The 19,170-nt window shown below is 46.4% G+C and overlaps 1 protein-coding gene and 1 long non-coding RNA gene across 3 annotated transcripts in view; one reads left to right on the top strand and one right to left on the bottom strand.

Annotated features, from left to right (window-relative positions):
- Dao (D-amino acid oxidase) overlaps window positions 1-11,572 on the bottom strand; it is a 19,821-nt gene extending 8,249 nt beyond the window's left edge. Inside the window, exons 1-5 of the mRNA XM_008848956.2 lie at window positions 11,367-11,572; window positions 5,162-5,361; window positions 2,582-2,696; window positions 1,888-1,964; window positions 901-966 (exon numbers count right to left, since the gene is read on the bottom strand). Coding sequence (XP_008847178.1) covers window positions 901-966; window positions 1,888-1,964; window positions 2,582-2,696; window positions 5,162-5,352 — 449 coding nt within the window. The 5' untranslated portion in view covers window positions 5,353-5,361; window positions 11,367-11,572. The remainder of the gene's footprint in view (window positions 1-900; window positions 967-1,887; window positions 1,965-2,581; window positions 2,697-5,161; window positions 5,362-11,366) is intronic.
- LOC115066949 lies at window positions 3,455-12,659 on the top strand. 2 transcript variants are annotated; one of them, XR_003846388.1, is made up of 5 exons: window positions 3,455-3,781; window positions 10,585-10,675; window positions 11,980-12,191; window positions 12,375-12,447; window positions 12,621-12,659. It is a non-coding gene; the product is annotated as an uncharacterized LOC115066949 (long non-coding RNA). The 2 variants fall into 2 exon arrangements; XR_003846389.1 differs by lacking the exon at window positions 11,980-12,191.
- Window positions 12,660-19,170: the final 6,511 nt, after the last annotated feature.

Raw genomic sequence — 19,170 nt, 5'->3', positions numbered from 1 at the left:
GTATCAGTAAACCTGTGTGTGTGTGTGTGTGTGTGTGTGTGTGTGTGTGTGTGTGTGTGTGAGTGTGTGTGTGTGTGAGTGTTGTGTTTTCCCAGGAAAAAAAAATCTCATACAACATGGTTCCCAAACCTGGCTAGGAACTACAGTTACCTACAGAAGCTCTTGACATACAAAATTCTAGAGCCCACCCAGGGGTTCTTATTCAATAGGTGTGGAGTGGGATCCTGAAAACTAGATTTTAAAGTCTTCCCAAATCATTGGCTAAAATTTTCCATTCATTTCAGGTTTTTCCAAAATATTAGTATAATAATAAAATATAAGAAGTGTATGAAGTGTTCTTTGATATGAATGTATGTGATCCCTCAGCGTATCCCTCAAGCTAATGCTTGCTAACATGAAACACTACAAGATCCCTATTAACATCAGCAATAAGACAGGGTATCCATTAGTACCCATAAAAGTAAACATTTTCTAGGGGCGCTGGCAAAAGCAATTAAAGAAGAAAAATAAAAGGGAGAGAAGTTTTTTAAAAAGATAAATTATGGCAGCTGGGGCTACAAGGAGACTCTGTCTCAAAAAGAAAAAAAGATAAGTTATGCAAATGACATAAACATATGAAAAATATAAAAGAATCCACTTTAAACTACTGTACAGACATGAAGGATTTGAGTGAAATTTCTAAGGAGTATAGCATGCAAAAATCTGTCCAGGTGGTTTTGATGCATAGTCAGGTACAATACCAGTGCCTCAGCCCACGGTGCTGGGTACTGATGGGGACCAAAGACAGCTCCCACAATAGCCTCAGGGTTTCCTCAACCCTGGGGGTTGGTCACTGGGACTACTCTCCTACAGCTTGCTCCCTGAGAATTGACCTTCTCAAGCTGGAGCTTAACAGCTTACCTTTCAGTCAGCCACTTCAGATAGCTCTTTCCCTCTAGAGTCAGGCTTGTGTTGAACCAGCCATAGCTAGAGCAGGCAAATAAATGTCAGAATCAGAGCTGTATTTGAAGGTTGGATTAGTATTATTTTGTGAGTGCCCAACAACTAGAGCTGACATTCAAGGGGTGAAGGTGGGGGTTCACCTCAATGATGGGGAATTTTCTATCAGATGATGATATCCTTGGCACTGGGATATGCAAATAGAGATTGGATGAGGGGAGAATGAGGGGAGAACCAGAGGCTACCAGGCTACCAAGGACAGAAGAGTGTAGAATCACACAGGCTGAGTTGGAATCCTAGTTGGTCACATGGCTGTGTGATCTTGAAGAGCTACCCAGCCTCTCTGAAGCTCAGCCTCTTCACTGTGAAACAAATTGTAGAGTGCTGTGGTTGAATGCTCAATGTCCCCCAAAGGCCCACAGGCATAGTCTGGTCTCCAAGGTGGTGGAACCTTTAGAAGGTAAGTTCTAGTAGAAGACTCAATCATTGGGGGCTTCTCTCAAACAAAGCACTTTGGGACCCTACCACCCCCTTTCTCTGCTTCACGACTTGTGATATGAGTTGCTATGACATAGCATCCTTGCCAGAGGTTCAGCCTCATGGGGCTGCTTGACCTTGGACTTGAGCCTCAAGAATTATGAGCTAAAATAAGACTTTCTTTACTTCCTAAGTAGCCTGTGTCTGATATTTCATTGCAGAGGTACAAAGATGATTGACCCACAGAGCTTCCTAAGCTTGACACCTGTGGCTCCGCATTCCCTCGTCCCCAGTTCAAAGCCCAGTACAAGTAGGGCCTTGGGGAGGAGCTGGACACCAGGAAGCCAGGGTTCCAGGGGCTCTAGGCCTGAGATGGGATGGCAAATTGATGTCTCCATGCATTGCTGCTTTCTAGACAGTTCTATCTGAATTGTTGTGCCTTCCTGTCTTTGCCCTTGATAATGACCTTACCCATAACCGGGGAACATGTCCAGCTCTCTGGGGGTCAGCTTCCGGAATCCCAAAACTGTGTCTTTCCAGAAAGGGTCCTGAGGAGAAAGGAGAGAAGGACTCACAAGGATGGGTGGACTGGGTCATCAGGATAATATCTGGGACTTATAGAATGTTTGTTTTGTGGCCAACACTGTCCCAAGCATTTGTCTGTCTGGATCCATTTAATTTTCACAACCAGCCATTGAGTGGATGTGATTCTTATCTGTATGTTCCCGACAAGCCAACTGAAGCTTAGAGAGGTCCATACAGCTAAGTGGTGGAACTGAGATTTGAACCCATCTCATTTACTTCAAGTCTATGCTCTTAGCCACTCAGCTTCAAGTAAGACCAAGTGGTGGGGTAAAAGTCAGGAGTAGAGGAGAGATAGAGGGTCACAGTGAACCCCAGTCTGAGGATGTAGCTCAGAGGCAAAGCTCTTGCCTAGCATGTGCAAAACCCTTGATTTGACCCCTAGCTCCATCAAAAATACATGAATGAATGATAAATAATAAATAAATAAATAAATAAATAAATAAATAAATAAATAAATAAATAAATAAATATGAACTAATTCAGACCTAGGAGTCTGTGACCTATGAAAATCAGAGCATTCCTAAGGCCCAGGGCCCCAGCACTTGTCTGTGCCCTGCATGGTTAAGGACCCTTGACTTACCGGAACAACATGATGGAAGAGATTGTAGCCTGAGATTAGGGCCAAGCCCATCTTTTCAGAATTAGGAGAATGGATGTGGCTGAGGAGATAGTCAAAGGTCTGCTGGTTCCATTCCCTGGAAAAGGCACCCAGAGTCTCGATCACCCAATGCCCTAGGCAGGACTGCTCAGAAGGTCAGTTTGCCTAGGGCTGTGGTAAGGCTGACACGAATGTGTACAAAACCCAGACAGCCACCTTGCTCACACCTGCAGTGCCCCCAAACAGTTCTCCCCTGCTCTGCTTCCCAGTGTTTCTCCATGAACTGGATGGAAAACCAGGAGGAAAAGCATCCCAATTTTATCCCTGGGGAGCACACCTTGGGCCTAGGCTCACACAGTGTAGGCACCACAAAGTTCAGTCTGGATCTGAGCACTCCCACCAGGTGCCAGACACTGGCTTGCTGTCCCCAAAAGTTTTTCCTCTTCTGCCTCTGGCACACAGCTATATTTCCCAGATTCCCTTGCAATTGGGTGGTTAGTCCAGTCCCTGCAAGTGCACTCTCACTGAAGTCTCTGCACATATCCTACATGCTTCTGCAGTCACTGGTCGTCAAGAATCCAACATTGGAGGTGACCTTGGAAGCCACGTCCAAGGATGGGAGACATGAGATGAAGGAGCTCCTGTTTGAATATTTTATTATTATTTTTATGTATATGAGTATTACTGACATGTGTGTAAGTGCACCCGTGTCATGCAATGACTGCAGAGGTTAGAAGAGGACATTGGATCCCCTTGAACTGGAGCTATGGACGGTTGTTAGCTGCCCTGTAGATGCTGGGAATTAAACTGGGGTCCTCTGTAAGAGCAGCCCGTGCTCTTAACCACGGAGCCAGCTCTCCAGCCTCACTGGAGATGGGGCGTCTATATCTCCACCAACTGGCAGGGAACTGCTTCAGAGTTTATTACCATGTGAGTGAGCATCAAGCTCCTGCATGTGGCATTACACACTGGGGGTTCATTTGTTGACACAGCTGTCAGCTGCTAAACTGACTAACATCTGACCTTTGCAACCTCTTCAGTCAACTTTATCAATCCACATGCTCACAAGCTTTCTAGGCTGTCAGTGCTGTGGTATTGAAAGCCACCCAGCTTCAGGGAGAACAGCAACAAAAGCCCTAGCACACAGAATTGGGAATAGAAGGGGGGCTTAAGGAGTCATGAGTAAGTTTTGAATATCTTTTTTCTTTTTCTTCTGTTTCTTTGTGTGTGCACACGCAGCTGGTGTGGTCCTCCTGTGGAGGTCAGAGAAAAGCTTTGGGTGTTGGTCCTCACCTTCCATCCTCGTTGTTCACTGTTGACTGTGCCAGGCTAGCTGGCCTCCGAGCTTCAGGCAAAGCTCTTGAGTCAGCCTGGAACCTCCCCCGTAAGGGTTCACGGAGATTACAGATGTGCACTACTGTATCCAACTTTGATGTGGGTTCTGCAGATCTGAACTCAGGTGATCAGCCTTACGTGGAAAGTGCTTTGCCTACTGAGCCATCTCCCCAGCTGTCTTTATTCTCGTGGAAATATTTTTTTAATTAAGAAATGTATTTATTTATTGTATGTGTATGAGTGTTTTGCCTGCATGTATGTGAGTGCACCATGTGTGTGCAATGCCCATGGAGGCCAGAAGAGGGTGTTGGATCTTCTAGAACTGGAGTTACAGACAGGTATTAACTACCATATGTGTGCTGGGAACAGAAGCTTGGAGTCTACAAGAGCAGCCAGTGCTCTTAATGCTGAGTCATAGCTCCAGCTCTCTTTTCTCTTTTTTAAGAGGTCTTGCTATGTTGCCAAGGATGGCCCTGAGATCACAGGTATATGCCACTGCCCAACTCTTTTTCTTTAGTATTCCTTTCTTATCTATCTATCTATCTATCTATCTATCTATCTATCTATCTAACTATCTATCTATCTATCTATCTATCTATCTATCTATCTATCTATCTAACATCTATCTATCTATATCTATCATCTATCTATCTATATCTATCTATCATCTATCTATCTATCATCTATCTAGCTATCTATCATCTATCATCTATCTATCATCTATCTATCTATCTATATCTATCATCTATTGATCTATCTATCATCTATCTATCATCTATATATCTATATATCTATATCTATCACCTATCTATCATCTTTCTATCATCTATTTATCTGTCATCTATCTATGTATCTGTTAATTCTTTTTCTTAGACAGACTCTCCCTATGTAGCCTTGGTTAGCCTAACAGTTGCTATGTAGACCAGGCTGGCTTCCACCTTGCATTAATCCTCCTGCTTCTGTTTTCTGAGTGCTGGGATTATAGGCAGGTGCACCACCACACCCGGTTGTTTATTTTTTATTCTGAGTCTTGTTATGTATTCCTGGATAGCCTCAGATTCAGATTTACAAACCACTTCCTTCTACCTCCCAAGAGCTGGGACATAGGTATGCCAAGTCAGACTTTTCACAAGGGATTTGTTTGATGACAAGAATTGCGGTGGGACGGTTCCCTCTAAGGATGCAGCCCCACGGGCCCCCAGACTACCATGTGGGATCCTCACTCACGCCTCCTGTGGGTTGCTGGGGTCTGAAAGATAGGGCTGCCAGAGACCAGCAGCCACATCAGTGGTGGTGAATGGGGTGAAGCGGTCGGCGTAGACCTTTATTTGCAGTGGCCGCACATCGTGGTAATGCTCATGAATACAGAGGGCAGTGGACAGTCCGATGACTCCTGCTCCAATCACTACCACACGCATCACGCTGACCTGCAGAAAGGAAGAGTGGGTTGAGGCCCTTGCTTATCATCATGATCTCTGTCATGATCACCACCACGATGAGCTCCTGATGGCTTTGAAAACACCAAACACTGCCATTCCATATTAGACAAGAGCCGGATACTTGGGGATGTAAAAGCTGTTTTTTTGGGTTTTTTGAAACAGGTTCTCCCTGTAGCCCCAGATGACCTAGAATTCACTATGTAGACCAGGTTGGCTTTGAAATCACAGAGATCTACCTGCCTCTGCCTCCCAAGTGCTGGGATTAAAGGTGTGTGCCATCACATCTGGCCAGTTTTCCTTTTTTAAAAAAGATATATTTTATTTTTGCTTATGCGCCTATGTGTGTGTATCTGCCCACTTGAGTGCAAAGTGTCCGTGGAGACCAGAAGAGGGTGTGGGATTCCCCTGGAACTGGAGTTACAGGTGGTTGTAAGCCACCCTACATGGGTGCTGGGAGCTGAACCCTAGTGCTTTCAATCTCTGAGCCATCACTCCAGCTCCTGTTTTCCCATGTTACAAGTAAAAACATGAAGGTATACAGAAACAAAGCCACTTGCCTAAGGTCACCCTGCTAATAAGCAAGGCAGCTTTCTGGGCACCCCACCCCCAGGGTTGTCAGGGGTCCCCAGCCACTGGCATGCTACATAGTCTAGTGGTTAAGAGTATGTGTGCTGGCTTCAAATTGTAGAGTTCAGCTTTGTCACCTGCTAGCCATTAACCCTCAGAAAGCTGCTTCATGAGTTCCAGATTACTAACACATACCTCAGAGGATCAACAGGAGGGTTGACAACAGTAACAAAACAGGTCCAGCAAAGGAAGTGGCCTACAGATCCTGAGGAGCACCTACTGTGCACCTGTCCCAGTCTTGCATGCTTCAAACGCGTCCCTTCACCTACGCCTCCAGCTAGTCTGAGGTGGGGCGTGATCAGTTCCATTTCACAGACAAGGACACGGGCTCAGAAAGGTGACCTTCCCTGAGGTCTCATGGCCAGTAAGTGGTAGTGTTGGAAGTTAACTCCAAGTCAATTCAGCACATGCTTATTGCACACCTACCATGTGCCAGGCTGGCAGCTAGTCAGGCCAGCTGTGAGCCTGTCCGATGCAGGGTCTGCCCTCAGAACTTGGTCCTTTGGCCCAGAACCGGCCCTGCTGAACCTTCAGTTTAGAAGGCCTCACAGCTTTTGACCTTGAACTATTCTGCCGACCCCTGCTGAGGCAGAACAAGGGTACAGTGTGTGCCCGGAAGGACCAGGTTCAATCTTCCCTCCTCTTTACGCCCAGCTGGCCTCCCATAGACCTCAGCTCCTGGCAACTCCAGTCTGGACCCTGAACAGAGAGACATTCTCAATATGGCCTAGTTTTGCAAAGGGTCAGGGAATGGCTCCAGGCCACAAAAGCTGGGCTCTGCTGGGGTTTCAGAAGCCAAATTAGAGACTGAGTCAACAAATGGAGAGGTGGCGTTCTGGATCCTTCTCCCTCCAGCTTGGAACCTGAGATTGAGTGCTAGCAGTGTGGGGAGCAGACCCTCTCTTCCCCCTTCTCCGCACTTCTGTCTCCAGAGACAGAAACACTTCACCAGGAAAGCAGGAGTGACCCCAATCTGACCAGATGTCTTGAGAATTAAATGACAAGCTCAGCAATGGGTCCCCGTAGGGTACCTGGTAGGTCCTCAGTATTTAGTACCCAGTACACAGTGCAGAGTACACGATACACAGCACAGTGCATAGTGCACAACATACATTACACATCACTCAGTACACATTGCACAGTACACAGTCTAAAATACACAGTACACATGACACAGTGCATAATACACAATACACAGTACACAGTGTACAGTGTAGAGTACACAGTACACAATACACAGTTCACAGTGCACACTTCCTAGTACACAGTACACACTGAACGGTCCACAGTACACAATACATAGTACACAGTGCACAGTGCATAATTCACAGTACATGCTACACAGGATGTCGTGCACAGTACATAGTACACAGTGCGTAGTACATAGCACACAGCACACAGTTGTTTCTGTCCCCTAGCACTTGAAAAATCAGTGGAAAAATAGTGTCAGAGGGTGGGGAGGTAAATCAATGGTAGAGCACTTGCCTCCCATGCCTGAGGCCCAAGATGCGATCCCTACCACTACTACAAAAAATTAAGTGTAACAGAGGAAAGGGCAGAATCAGTCCTGGCATCACTTCTGATTGGCTGCAGGAGCTTTGCCAAGTCCCTCCCCATCTCTGGGCCTTCTGACTGTCTCTGTGTCATTTCAGGAGAGCTGACCTCTCTTCTACATTGGCACTAAGGCAGAGGCGTTAAGGACTCCCCTGTGTCTAAATTCCCTGTGGTAAATCTGAGGGTGGGGACCTGGAGCAGCAGATCAGACATGCTCAGCCTCACGACCTAGCTCGAGCCCAAGCCAGTCACTCAACTGGACTGGGTAAGGCAGAGCAGCCCCCCCCAGTTTGCCCAGGGTGACAGTGCTCCCTGGATGCTCACTTTCAGTGGTTGAGTCAGGGTGAGCTCTCCCAGGCCTGAGCCCTTGTGCTTGTCTGTAAGCTGCAGGCTTACAAAGCTCTGGACCCATAGACTCCCCACTACAATACCACCCCAGGGGGGACTGCTCTCCCGTTGCCCTATTCCCAGCCTAGAATGGTGACACAAAGCAAGGGGAGGTGAATAAGCATGAATGAGGGAAGAAAACTCTCCTGAGGTGCTTGGGAGTTCATCCAAGATAGCTGTGAGGATCACTGTCCAGTTAGCAGATGAGGTGCTAAGGCTCTGAGAGAACAGGTTGGCTCCTCAAGGTCACGACAGGAGCCGGAGGGAGAATCTGGGCCCACAGTGTTCCCATTTGCCACTGACAAAATCAGCAAAGGACCGAGAGAAAAGGAGTTGAGTATCAGATAGTTATGGGGTCAGGGAGGAGAGTGTTCAAAACTATTAGGAGACTCTGGATAAGAGAAAGAAACTTGGAGCGGGCATGGTGGCACACACCTGTAATCCTAGCACTCTAGAGGCTGAGGCAGGAGAATTGCTGTAAGTTTGAGGTCAGCCTAGATCCCTACCTGAAAAAAAAAAAGACAGAGAATGGGGCTGGAGAGACGGCTCAGTGGTTAAAAGCACTGGATACTCTTGCAAAGAACCTGGATTTGGTTCCCAGCACTCACACAGTGGCTAAAAACTGTCTGTAACTCAAGTTCAGAGAATCCGACACCCTCTTCTGGCCTCTGCAGGCATTGCACATATAGGTGCATTTTCATACATGCAGGGAAAATATTCATACACATAAAATAAAAATTAATTTAAAATTGGGACTGGACAGATGGCTCAGCAGTTAAGAGCACTGATTGCTCTTGTAGAGGACCTGGGTTCAGGTCTCAGCACCACATGGCAGCTAACAACCATGGGTAACTCCAATTCAAGGGGATACAATACCCTCTCTGACCCCTGAAGGCATTACACGACACTGGTGCACTTACATACATGCAGGCAATATACTCATATACATAAAATAAAAATAATACATAAAATAGTTTTTAAATGTTTAAAATTTAAAATTTTTTAAAATAGAAAGGAAGGAAGGAAGAAAATGAAAGAAGGGAGGGGAAGGGAGAGGGAAAAGAAGAGAAGAAGGAAAGGAAGGGAGGGAGGAGGGGAGAGGAGAGGAAACTTTGAGGTAGGCCTGGTGGCACATACCTTTTAGCCTAGCATTCAAGAGCTGAAGCGGGAAGATTGCTCATCCGAGGCTAGGCTGCGCTACATAGTGACTTCCTGTCCAACAAATTTAAAGAAAAGGACAAAAAAGAAACTGTTGATCAAAGCAGAGCCATCATGTGCCCAGGAGGGCAGACCCAGACAACACCAAGGTCACGCTGGACAGTGCAGCCCAAGGTAAAGAGGCGCATACAATACGGGTCTCAGTTTCTCCATTGTGCAAAGCTTAGGATGAGCGAGACATCCCTGTACAGATGGAGAAACTGAGGCTCCAAGAATAGGAGTGGCTGCAACTATCATGAGGCTGCAAGGAAAGAAAAGAGTTGTCTGTATAAGGGCTGCATTTCAGATGGTATTCAGAGTGTGTGAGCGTGTGTGCGTGTGTGTGTGCATGCATGCACGCATGTACATGCATGTGTGTGTACCTGTGTTGGCATCCTGCTGAGAACCATCTGTGCATTACCTAGGGCAACCCTCACAACAGCCTAGAGGAGGTGATCACACCCATTTTACAGTGGAGGCAACTGAGGCTCAGACAAAAGAAGGCTGTGACCCAAGACACCCTGTTGGAGAAAAGCAGAGCCCAGGCTGGCCCGACTGTGGTGCCCTGCACTTAAACACTCTACCTGCTTGAAAAATCCAAGGATGGCTCAGGGAAAGAAAAATAGCCTATTTTGGTCCTGCAGTTTCAAAACCCCAAAATACACTGGGGGGGGGCTGTTACTGAATGGGTAGAAATGGAACTGAAAAGGGAAATTAGGGAGTCCTAAGTCAATTATTTTTAGAAACACATGACATGAATAAATCACATCTGATGCTTATCAGAATAAGTCTGGTTACTAAAATGCAATATAAAGGTAGGAGTTTCTTGTTGGGAGCAGGAGCCAGACTGTAAGATCTGAAGGCTCAGCCTCGGGTAGATTACTCATGCATGTGCTAATGAACTGGGCCTGCGTGCACATAGCTCTGTGGACAAGTCGATGTTTCCTTGTTGCTGACATTTTTACACCAGTGTTACAATTCTTCTCTCCTTTATGGCCAATTATTATAACAAAGCATGTTTGGAGTGTGTATCCAAGAAGGTGAAGCAGCTGGGGTTATTATTTATCTGTGTGTGTGTGTGTGTGTGTGTGTGTGTGTGTGTGTGATCATATAGTCAACATAAACTTGGAACAGGAACAGAACCAATATATTCTGGACCCTGCCATCAAGTAAGACACTTGAAGCTGCAATGCAGACACAGCCCCTTCATCCTTTCAGCTGCTCTAGCTAAGGACCATTATTGCCCTCCCTCTAAAGCAGGGACTGAAGTTCAGGGAGGGGAAGCACAAACTCAGGATCACACCACCTCATGGGAGAGTGCTTGTTCTCATCCTGGTCTGACTGAGTCATGGCTGCACCCTAGAAATATTTAGGCAGCCAGCAAAAGCTGGCGCCTGACATTTTCTGCTTGTTTTTCAGTCTCTGTTTCTAACCTTTGTCCCCTAGGAAGCAATCTGAGGCAGCTTATCCTTTGATCACTATGTGGCCTTAACAAAGAATTTGAAGGACTTGCTTGAAGAAAGCCAAAAAGTCACAGGTAAGACAGAAATGGTCGCAGGTCAGCGCTGCCAGGCTACACTGTGTGAGTAAATCTCATGGAGTTGGTGTTTTTAATTTATCCCTAAAGTGGGACAGAGGTTGTAAGAGCTGCCCACCCCCTCCAACCTCAATAATAAAGACCATTTGTGGAGTGTGTGCTAGGCCCAGTTCAGGGCTTGGTACTTTATATCCATCCCTCTCCAATTCTCAAATTCACTCTGCAAGAGATGAGTTAATATCCTAGGGTGGGCAAGATGGCTCAGTGGATAAAGGCGCTTGCTGCCAAGGCTGACATGAGTTCAATCCTTGGGACCCACATGGTGGAAGAAGATAACTTAGTCCTACAAGTTGGCTCCACCTCCACATGCACCATATGGAACACACACACACACACACACACACACACACACACACACACCACAATCAATTAATTAATCAATATAGTATTTTTTTAAGATCTCATGTTCCAGAGGGGAAACTGAGGCTTGAAAAGGTGAAGTCCCTTGTGTGCTGTTCCTACCTGACTCCAGGGCCACAATGTCATCTCTCTGGAGGATATTTTCACAAAGCCAAGTCTGTCTTTTCCTACATCACAATCTCAGACACTAATGTTGAGCCTGTATTGTTAACATGTAGAAGACACAGTGTCCTGTCCCCCACCCCCGCTAAAGCATGCACCTGCCACTCACCCTATGTGCCAGATGTCTGGAGAAAGAAGGCTGGGGGCCCAGGATCCTGTTTCCTGCAGGGACGCTCCTGATTCTGGGGTGTGCTGACTTCAGCCCTCTGCCTACCAGCTAGAACTAGAGCGCAAGGTCAAAGTCTTCAGTGATGAATGGGGCACAGAGTGAGGGGTGGGTCTGGGCATTGCACTGCTCCCAGGGATAGGACCTAGCCGGGCCAAGGGACCGCGTGTCTCCTTCGCTCACAGTCACTGATGAGCTGCCTGACTTTTCTGGCTGATCTCAAGTCCCTGTGGCAGGCCTGGGGGAAGGGAGGGTCTGCCAGCTTGGAGGGTTGATGGGCACAAGGAGGCCTGTCTCTGTGGCCAGCTGGAGACAAGCCTCTTTCTTCTCTCTTCCTGCTACCACCCCATCCGAGGGAGGATTGTTCCCTGGATCACCGCGAGCCTGGCCTGCGGGGTGGGGTGGTTTCTGGGCAGTCCCTGAGTAGAGGCCGGGGAAGGGGCTCCCAGGCCAGCCGGCCAGCTCGTTGTTGTTCTGGGACGCGGGACAGATGAGACCGAGGAGGGACGCTTGTCTGGGCTGTGAGGATGCGCAGCTCTCTGCTTTTGTATCCCAGAGACGGAAATGGCAGGACTCCAGGCCCTTCCTCTGCCAAGGCTAGACCTCCAGCCCAGATTGGTGGAGACTAATTCTCATCTGGCACCTACTGGGAGACTGAGGCCGAGAGAGAGAGAGAGAGAGAGAGAGAGAGAGAGAGAGAGAGAATATCTCAGAGGAGATGCAGTGGTCCAACATCTATTGCCCGACCTCAGCAAAGCCCATCAAAAAGTAAATATGTCATAGGGAAGACATGCAGAATATGGGGGTGGACTCCAGGGCCTCCTGCATGCCAGATGAGCACCCTGCCATTGAGCTACATCCGTAGCCCATGTTATTCTATGACAAGTGCACAGAGGCAAAGTCCACTTTGCACACAGCGTCTTATGTGTCTTGTCTGTGTCCTTCCCCCAGCCTACAAAGCTTTATATTTGGCCAATTTCAACGTACCAGTTCTAAACACTTTTACCTGGACCAGCCCTTTAAGGTAGGTGTTGTTTTTATTCCCACTTCAGAACTGGAATCTAGAAATGAGCTTCCAGTATCCACAAAAGCCAAAAATGTACCTGTCAGAAAACCCAGCACCCCATGCTTATGTATTTGCCCAAGAGAAATGAAAACAAACTCAGTCAAAAGGCTCATATAAGAATATATTTTCAGGACTGGAAAGATGGCTCAGCGGTTAAGAGCACTGACTGCTCTTACAGAGAACCCAGGCTCGATTCCCAGCACCCACATGGCGGCTATGAACTGTCCTTAACTCCAGTTCCAGGGAAATCCGAAGCCCTCTTCTGAGCACCGCAGCATTGCATGACACAGGTGCACTCACATACATGCAGTCAATACACTCATACACATAAAATAAAAAATAATAAATAAATTTTTTTTTCCTAAAAAGAATATTTTTTCAAGCTGGACTTGGTGGTGCATGTCTTTGATTCCAGCACTTGGGAGGTAGAGGCAGGTGGATCTCTATGAGATTGAGGCCAGTCTGGTCTACAAGTGAGTTCCAGGGCCAACTGGGGCTACAGGGAGACCCTGTCTCACCAAAACAAAACAAAAGAATACTTCTTAGTCCCAAACTAGAAACAGACAAATTACAGGCCTTCCTTCCTTCCCTTCTTTCTTCCTCTCTACTTGCTGTCTATCTCTGAGACCCTATCTCCCTGTAGCCCTGGGCTCAAGCTTACAGTCTCTGTAATAAGAGGCCCCAGACCTGTGGAAGCATTTTTGTGTTGTTTGGCCAAAGTTACAGGAGTCGAAGGTCCTTCTGTCCATAAGCTGGTTGATGAACAACGTGACCTTCTGGTTACCCTGGAATACTCTGAGGCCAGGGAAGAACCTGAGAAAATTCTCAAATCAGAACCCCAGGTACAGGAGGAGGAGGTGAGGTTACAGAACAAGTTCGCTCTCCTCTCTCTTTCATACAAAATTTTCTTTATAGCTTTCCTAAGTATTACGGTACCTTCTGTTAACTTCTATAATACAGAAAAAGAAAAGAAAGAGAGAAAGAAATAGAGAAAGGAAGGAAGATAAAGAAAGATAGAGAGGAGAAAGGGAGGGAACATGGCGGCGAACAGGTGAGGGAGAAGGAAGGAGGGAGGGAGAAGGAAGGAAGAAATTACTAGCAGCCAATTCTGCACTCAGGAAACAGAGGTCATTCTACTGGGAGAATGTCCCAAATATTAGCATACACATAGTAGGGTAAAAACTAGGATAAGAGCTGGGTGTAGTGGTGCGTATCTTTAATCCCAGTACTCAGGAGGAAGAGACAAGTGGATCTCTGTGAGTTTGAGTCCAGCCTATCTACATAGCAAACTAGGATTAGGCTCTGAGTGTGTCTCCTGCCCCACTCCTCACTTATCAATATTTGCCATCACGTTGGTTGTGATTATACTTCTTTAACACAAAACAGCAACCTCCTTGATATACAGGACACTACTGCATACAGATGTAGCCAATTATTTATATTTATATTATTTAGCCATATTGACCTCAAACTCACTCTGTAGCCCAAACTGGCCTTGAACTCACAATCCCTCCTGCTGTAGTGTCCCCACTGGTGACATTACAGGAAGGGACCACTGTATACAGCTTAGATGTAACCATTTTTTTAGATTTATTCATCTTTTCTTTTATGTCTATAAGTGTTTGTCTGCGTGTGTGTGTGTGTGTGTGTGTGTGTGTGTGCGCACGCGCGCATGCGTGTGGGCGCACTATATGCATACCTGGTGCCCCAGGAGGCCAGAAGAAGGAGTCAGATCTCCTGGAACTGTAGTTACAGGTAACTGTGAACTGCCATGTGGGTGCTGAGAACTGAACCCAGGTCCTCTGCAAGAGCAGTCAGTGCTCTTAACCACTGACTCATCTCTTCAACCCCTGGATGTAATATTTTGTTTTGCTTGGTTTTTGAGAGAGGGTCTCACTATGTAGCTCTGGCTGGTCTGGAACTCGCTATGTAGACCAGGCTAGCCTCAAACTTAGAGAACTGCCTGCCTCTGCCTCCTGAGAACTGGAATTAAAGGCGTTCATCACCATACCCAGCCAGATGTAGTGATTTTTAAAGCCAACCTCCAAGGTTGAATTTCCCTATCTCCTTCCACATTGTCCTTTGAGACAGAGTCTCATACTGGTCATTCTAGCCTCAGACTTGCTATGTAGCCAAGGATAGCATTAGACTTCTGATACTCCTGTCTCCACCTCCCAAGTGCTGGGAATACTGGCATGCCCTACTATGCCTGGTTATGCAGGGCTGAGATTGGACCATGGCTTCCTGCATGCTAGGCAAACACTCTGCCAACTGTCATTTCTCTTTTTTTCGCTTGTTTGTTTTGGTTTTTGTTGTTGTTGTTCTGTGGCTGCTGCAACAAACTGCCACAATCTGGGTGACTTTATCAGCAAACATTTATTCTCTCACCCTTCTGGAGTGACATGTCCTAAATCATGTTGACTGCTAGAACCCAGAATCCATGTTAGAAAAAGCAGCTGGATGTGGTGGCATGTGCTTGGGGAGGTAGAGAAAAGCAGATCCCTGGGATTATGCACTCAGCCTAGCCTCAGAAAAATGACAGGCAAGCAGGTAGACACTATACCTGGCCTGCACGTGCACCTGCACATACACATGAACATGCTGTGCTGATTGGTTTTTGTCAACTTGACACAAACTAGAGTCACTTGGAAAGAAGGAACGTCAACTGAAGAACTGCTGCACTCACACTGACCTGTAGGCATGTCTATGAGGCATTGTCTTAATTGGTAGTGATGTGGTAGGGCCCAGCCCACTGTGGGCACTGTCATCTCTGGACTGGGTATGTAATAAAATAGCTTAGGGGCTGGAGAGATGGCTCAGGGGTTAAGAGCACTGTCTGCTGTGCCAGAGAACCCAGGTTCTAGTCCCACACCCACAGGTAGCTAACAACTGTCCATAACTCCAGTTCCAGGGGATTCAACAACCTTCTCTGGCCTCTGCAGGCTTTGTACTCATGTCATGTGATGCCCACAGAGGCCAGAAGAGGGCGTCGGATCCCCTGGAACTGGAGTTATGGATGGTTGTTACACATCATGTGGGTGCTGGAAAATGAACCAGGTCCTCTGCAAGAGCAGCCAGTGCTCTTAACTGCTGCGCCATCTCTCCAGCCCCACAATCTTTCATAGCATCCCTTTTAGGAGATCCAGCAAGGTCCCCAAGGACCATATCTTCTGCTGGCACAGCATGAATGATTTGTTCCCCACTAGGCCCCACCTCTTAAAGGGCCTATCATTTCTTTTTAAAAAAATTTTTTTTAATTTAGATTATATTTTACTTGTTTATTTTGTCAGGGGAAGCAGGGAGTCAGAGGGTATGCATATTCTATGGAGTGCTTGTAAAGTCAGAGGACACCTCATAGGAGTCATCGGTTCTGTCTTTTTACCCTATGGGTCCCTGGGATCAAACTCAGGTCATCAGGCTCCTGGGCAAGCACCTTACCCACTGAACCATCTCACCTATCTTTTTTTTTTTTTTTTTGCCTTTTTGAGACAGGGTCTCCCTGTAGCCCTAGCTGTCCTGGAACTCACCATGTAGACCAGGCATGGTGGTGCACACCTTTAATCCCAGCACTCAGGAGGCAGAGGCAGGTGGATCTCTATGAGTTCAAGGCCAGCCTGGTAAGGTGCTTGCCCATGAGCCTGATGACCTGAGTTTGATCCCAGGGACCCATGGAGTAAAAAGACAGAACTGATGACTCCTATGAGGTATCCTCTGACCTTACAAGCACTCCATGGAGCATGCATACCCTCTGACTCCCTGCTTCCCCTGACAAAATAAACAAGTAAAATATAATCTAAATTTTTAAAAAAAATTAAAAAGAAATGAAAGGCCCTTTAAAAATTATTATTATTCGCCTACCCTTTTTAAAAATTATTATTCTTTGACAACTTCATAATGTATATAATGAATTTGGTTGTTTTGGCCCACATTCCCCTCTCTAGTCCCCTCCCCCCAAGTTCCACTGAAACCCTTCTTCCCAAAAAGTCCCCCTCCTACTTATATGGGGTTTTTTTAAATGACCCATTGGGTTTAATTAGAGTTGCTTGCATGTGCATGGGTGGTGGGTTGTTTACTGGACTGTGGGAAAATTCCCTGTGGCTACACCACTAGAGAAAATGATGCCCTAACCTCAGCAACCATTAATTGCCAAGAGTTCTTCTGGAAGGGCTGGGGCTTCATGAACCCTCTCCTATTCAGGATGAAATGCTGCTGTGAGTTACCTGCTAACAACCACATCATGTCCAGAAGACAGCATTTCACAAACTCCTCCCCACCCTCTGCCTCCTCTTCAGCAATGTTCCCTGAGGCTTGGAGGGGGTGATATAGATGTCTCATTTAGGACCAAGCACTCAACAATCACTTATTTTCAGCACTTAGACCAGTTATGAGTCTCTGGTTTAACCACCACCCTCTGCAAAAAGAAGCTTCTCTGACCAAGGCTGAGAACAGCCCAGATCTATGGGTACAAATTAAGAACTCAGAAGGCAGTTTGAACACCATGTCCATTTAGCAAAACAACAGTAGAAGCTTTCCCCCAGGGCCTATGGCCTCCATTTGCAGCAATGGGCTTTGGACCAGGTTTATAGAACAAGGCAAGAGTTCCCTCCTGTGGAGAGGGCCTCAAATCCAATCAAGCAGTGGTTACCCTCAGAACAGTCATGCCACTGTTGCACCACTGTGCACATCTTGCCTGGCAGATCATTATTGTATCTCGCAGGGTTCACAGCTGGGTAAGACTTTTGATGGCTTTTCTCCTCGAGCAGTCTGCATAGCACCTTCTGGCACCATGAAAGCAAGCCAGCAGGAGAGGAAGTTTACAGCTCTGTGCCAGCTTGACTTCTCTATGTCCTGCAACCAAAGTGCATGATGACTTCAGCAATAAGATCTTACCATCTACTTCTAGTGAGCAGCCAAGAACAAAGGCAATAGCCTGGATTGTTTGGGGGCCTCTGGGGCCTCCCTCACCAATGACTCCTAGGGAGGAATCCCACACTTGTCACTGGAGTTTCCATTTAATAACCCATGGCCTCTAGGAAGAACATTATCCACTCATGCAGGATTCCTCCATTCAAACTCTTTTCAAAAAATTGTATTTTTAGTTGGCTTATAAAATAGGTTTCCATATAGTCTTGGTTTTGTCAGCCTTTCTCCATATCCCCTTCTCTCCTCTACCCCCGCCCTCTCCACGCCAGTATTCCTCTATGCATTTTTAAAAAGATGTATTTTATTATTTTTAATCACACGCATGTGTGTATGTGCCAGTGTGTGGCTATGTGCTTGTGAGTGCAAGTGCCCTCAGAGGCCAGAATAGGACATAAGATCCCCTGGAGTTACAGATAGTTGTGAGTCATCCAATGTGGCTGTTGGGAACTGTGGGTCCTCTTCAAGAGCAGTGTGCATTCTTAACCATCGAGCCATCTCTCCAGTCTTCCTTCTACTTTTTTGCCATTTTGGGACAGGGTCTCATGTAGCCCAGGATGGCCTCAAAATCAATATATAGTTGTGGGTGATATTGAACTTCAGATCCTCCAACCTCCACCTCTTGAATGCTGGGATTACAGACATGCACCACCATGCCTGATTTATGTGGTCCTGGAGATCAAATCTAAAGTTCCACGCATGCTAAGCAAACACTCCACCAACTGAGCTGTAGCCCAGGCCTCCCCCTACTTAAATATATATTTATTTATTATTATTACTGTGTACGTGTGTCTGTATGATGTGTGGGGGTGAACACTTGTGGATATCAGAGCATAACTTTGTGAAGTCCGTTCTCTCCTTCCATCTTGCCGTGGATCCAGGAGGCTACCATGGTTTCAAGGTAGGTGTCTTCACCACACAGTCATCTTGCCATCTCCCCCATGTCCATGTCACATATGTTTTATTATCCCTCTTTCCTTAAGGCCTTTCCCCCTGTCCCCTCTAATGCTCCTTTTTAGCTTCCAGACCTCTAGAAGCACTCCAAGTTAAATGTATCCATCTAAGAATTGGAAACTAGGCTCCCCACATGAGAGAAAACATGTGGCGTTTGTCTTTCTAGGCCCGGGTTACCTTACTCAGTATAATATTTTCCTGTTCCACCCATTTTCCTGAAATTTTCATAATTTCTTTTTTCTTTAAGTTGAATAAAATTCCACTGTGTATATGTATCACATTTTCATTATCCATTCATCAGTTGATGGACATCTAGACTGATTCTATGTCCTAGCTATTATGACTAGAGCAGCATGCACATGGATGTGCAGGTATCTCTGTAAGATACAGAGTTTTTGGGGTATATGCTCAGGTCCAGCATCTCTTATTGTCCCCACACTGGGGAATCAAGCTTCTAACACATTGTACTAGTTATTTTTCTCTCGTGATAGAAAGGAGGAACAACAAACTGCCTGTCACAGAAAAGCAACTATCCATAGAGTTCTCACGCCCTCTCCTTCCTAAATGTCCTGGAGGAACCTCCATGTTTTGCCTGAATTCTGAAGCAGAAAACGTGATGTCATAGACTCATTGTCACCTTGACACAAACCTAGAGTCACTAGGAAAGAGGGAATTTCAACTGAAGAATTTCCCAGATCAGATTGGCCTGTGACCATGTCTGTGGGGTATTTTCTTAATTGCTAATTGATGTAGGAGGGTCCAGCCCACTATGGGCAGTGCCATCCCTAGGCAAGTGAGCCTGTGATG

The sequence above is a fragment of the Nannospalax galili genome, unplaced genomic scaffold (genome assembly GCF_000622305.1).
Source record: "Nannospalax galili isolate Female #2095 unplaced genomic scaffold, S.galili_v1.0 scaffold103, whole genome shotgun sequence".
Lineage (NCBI taxonomy): Eukaryota > Metazoa > Chordata > Mammalia > Rodentia > Spalacidae > Nannospalax > Nannospalax galili.
This window is presented reverse-complemented; position numbering and strand designations above follow the sequence as displayed.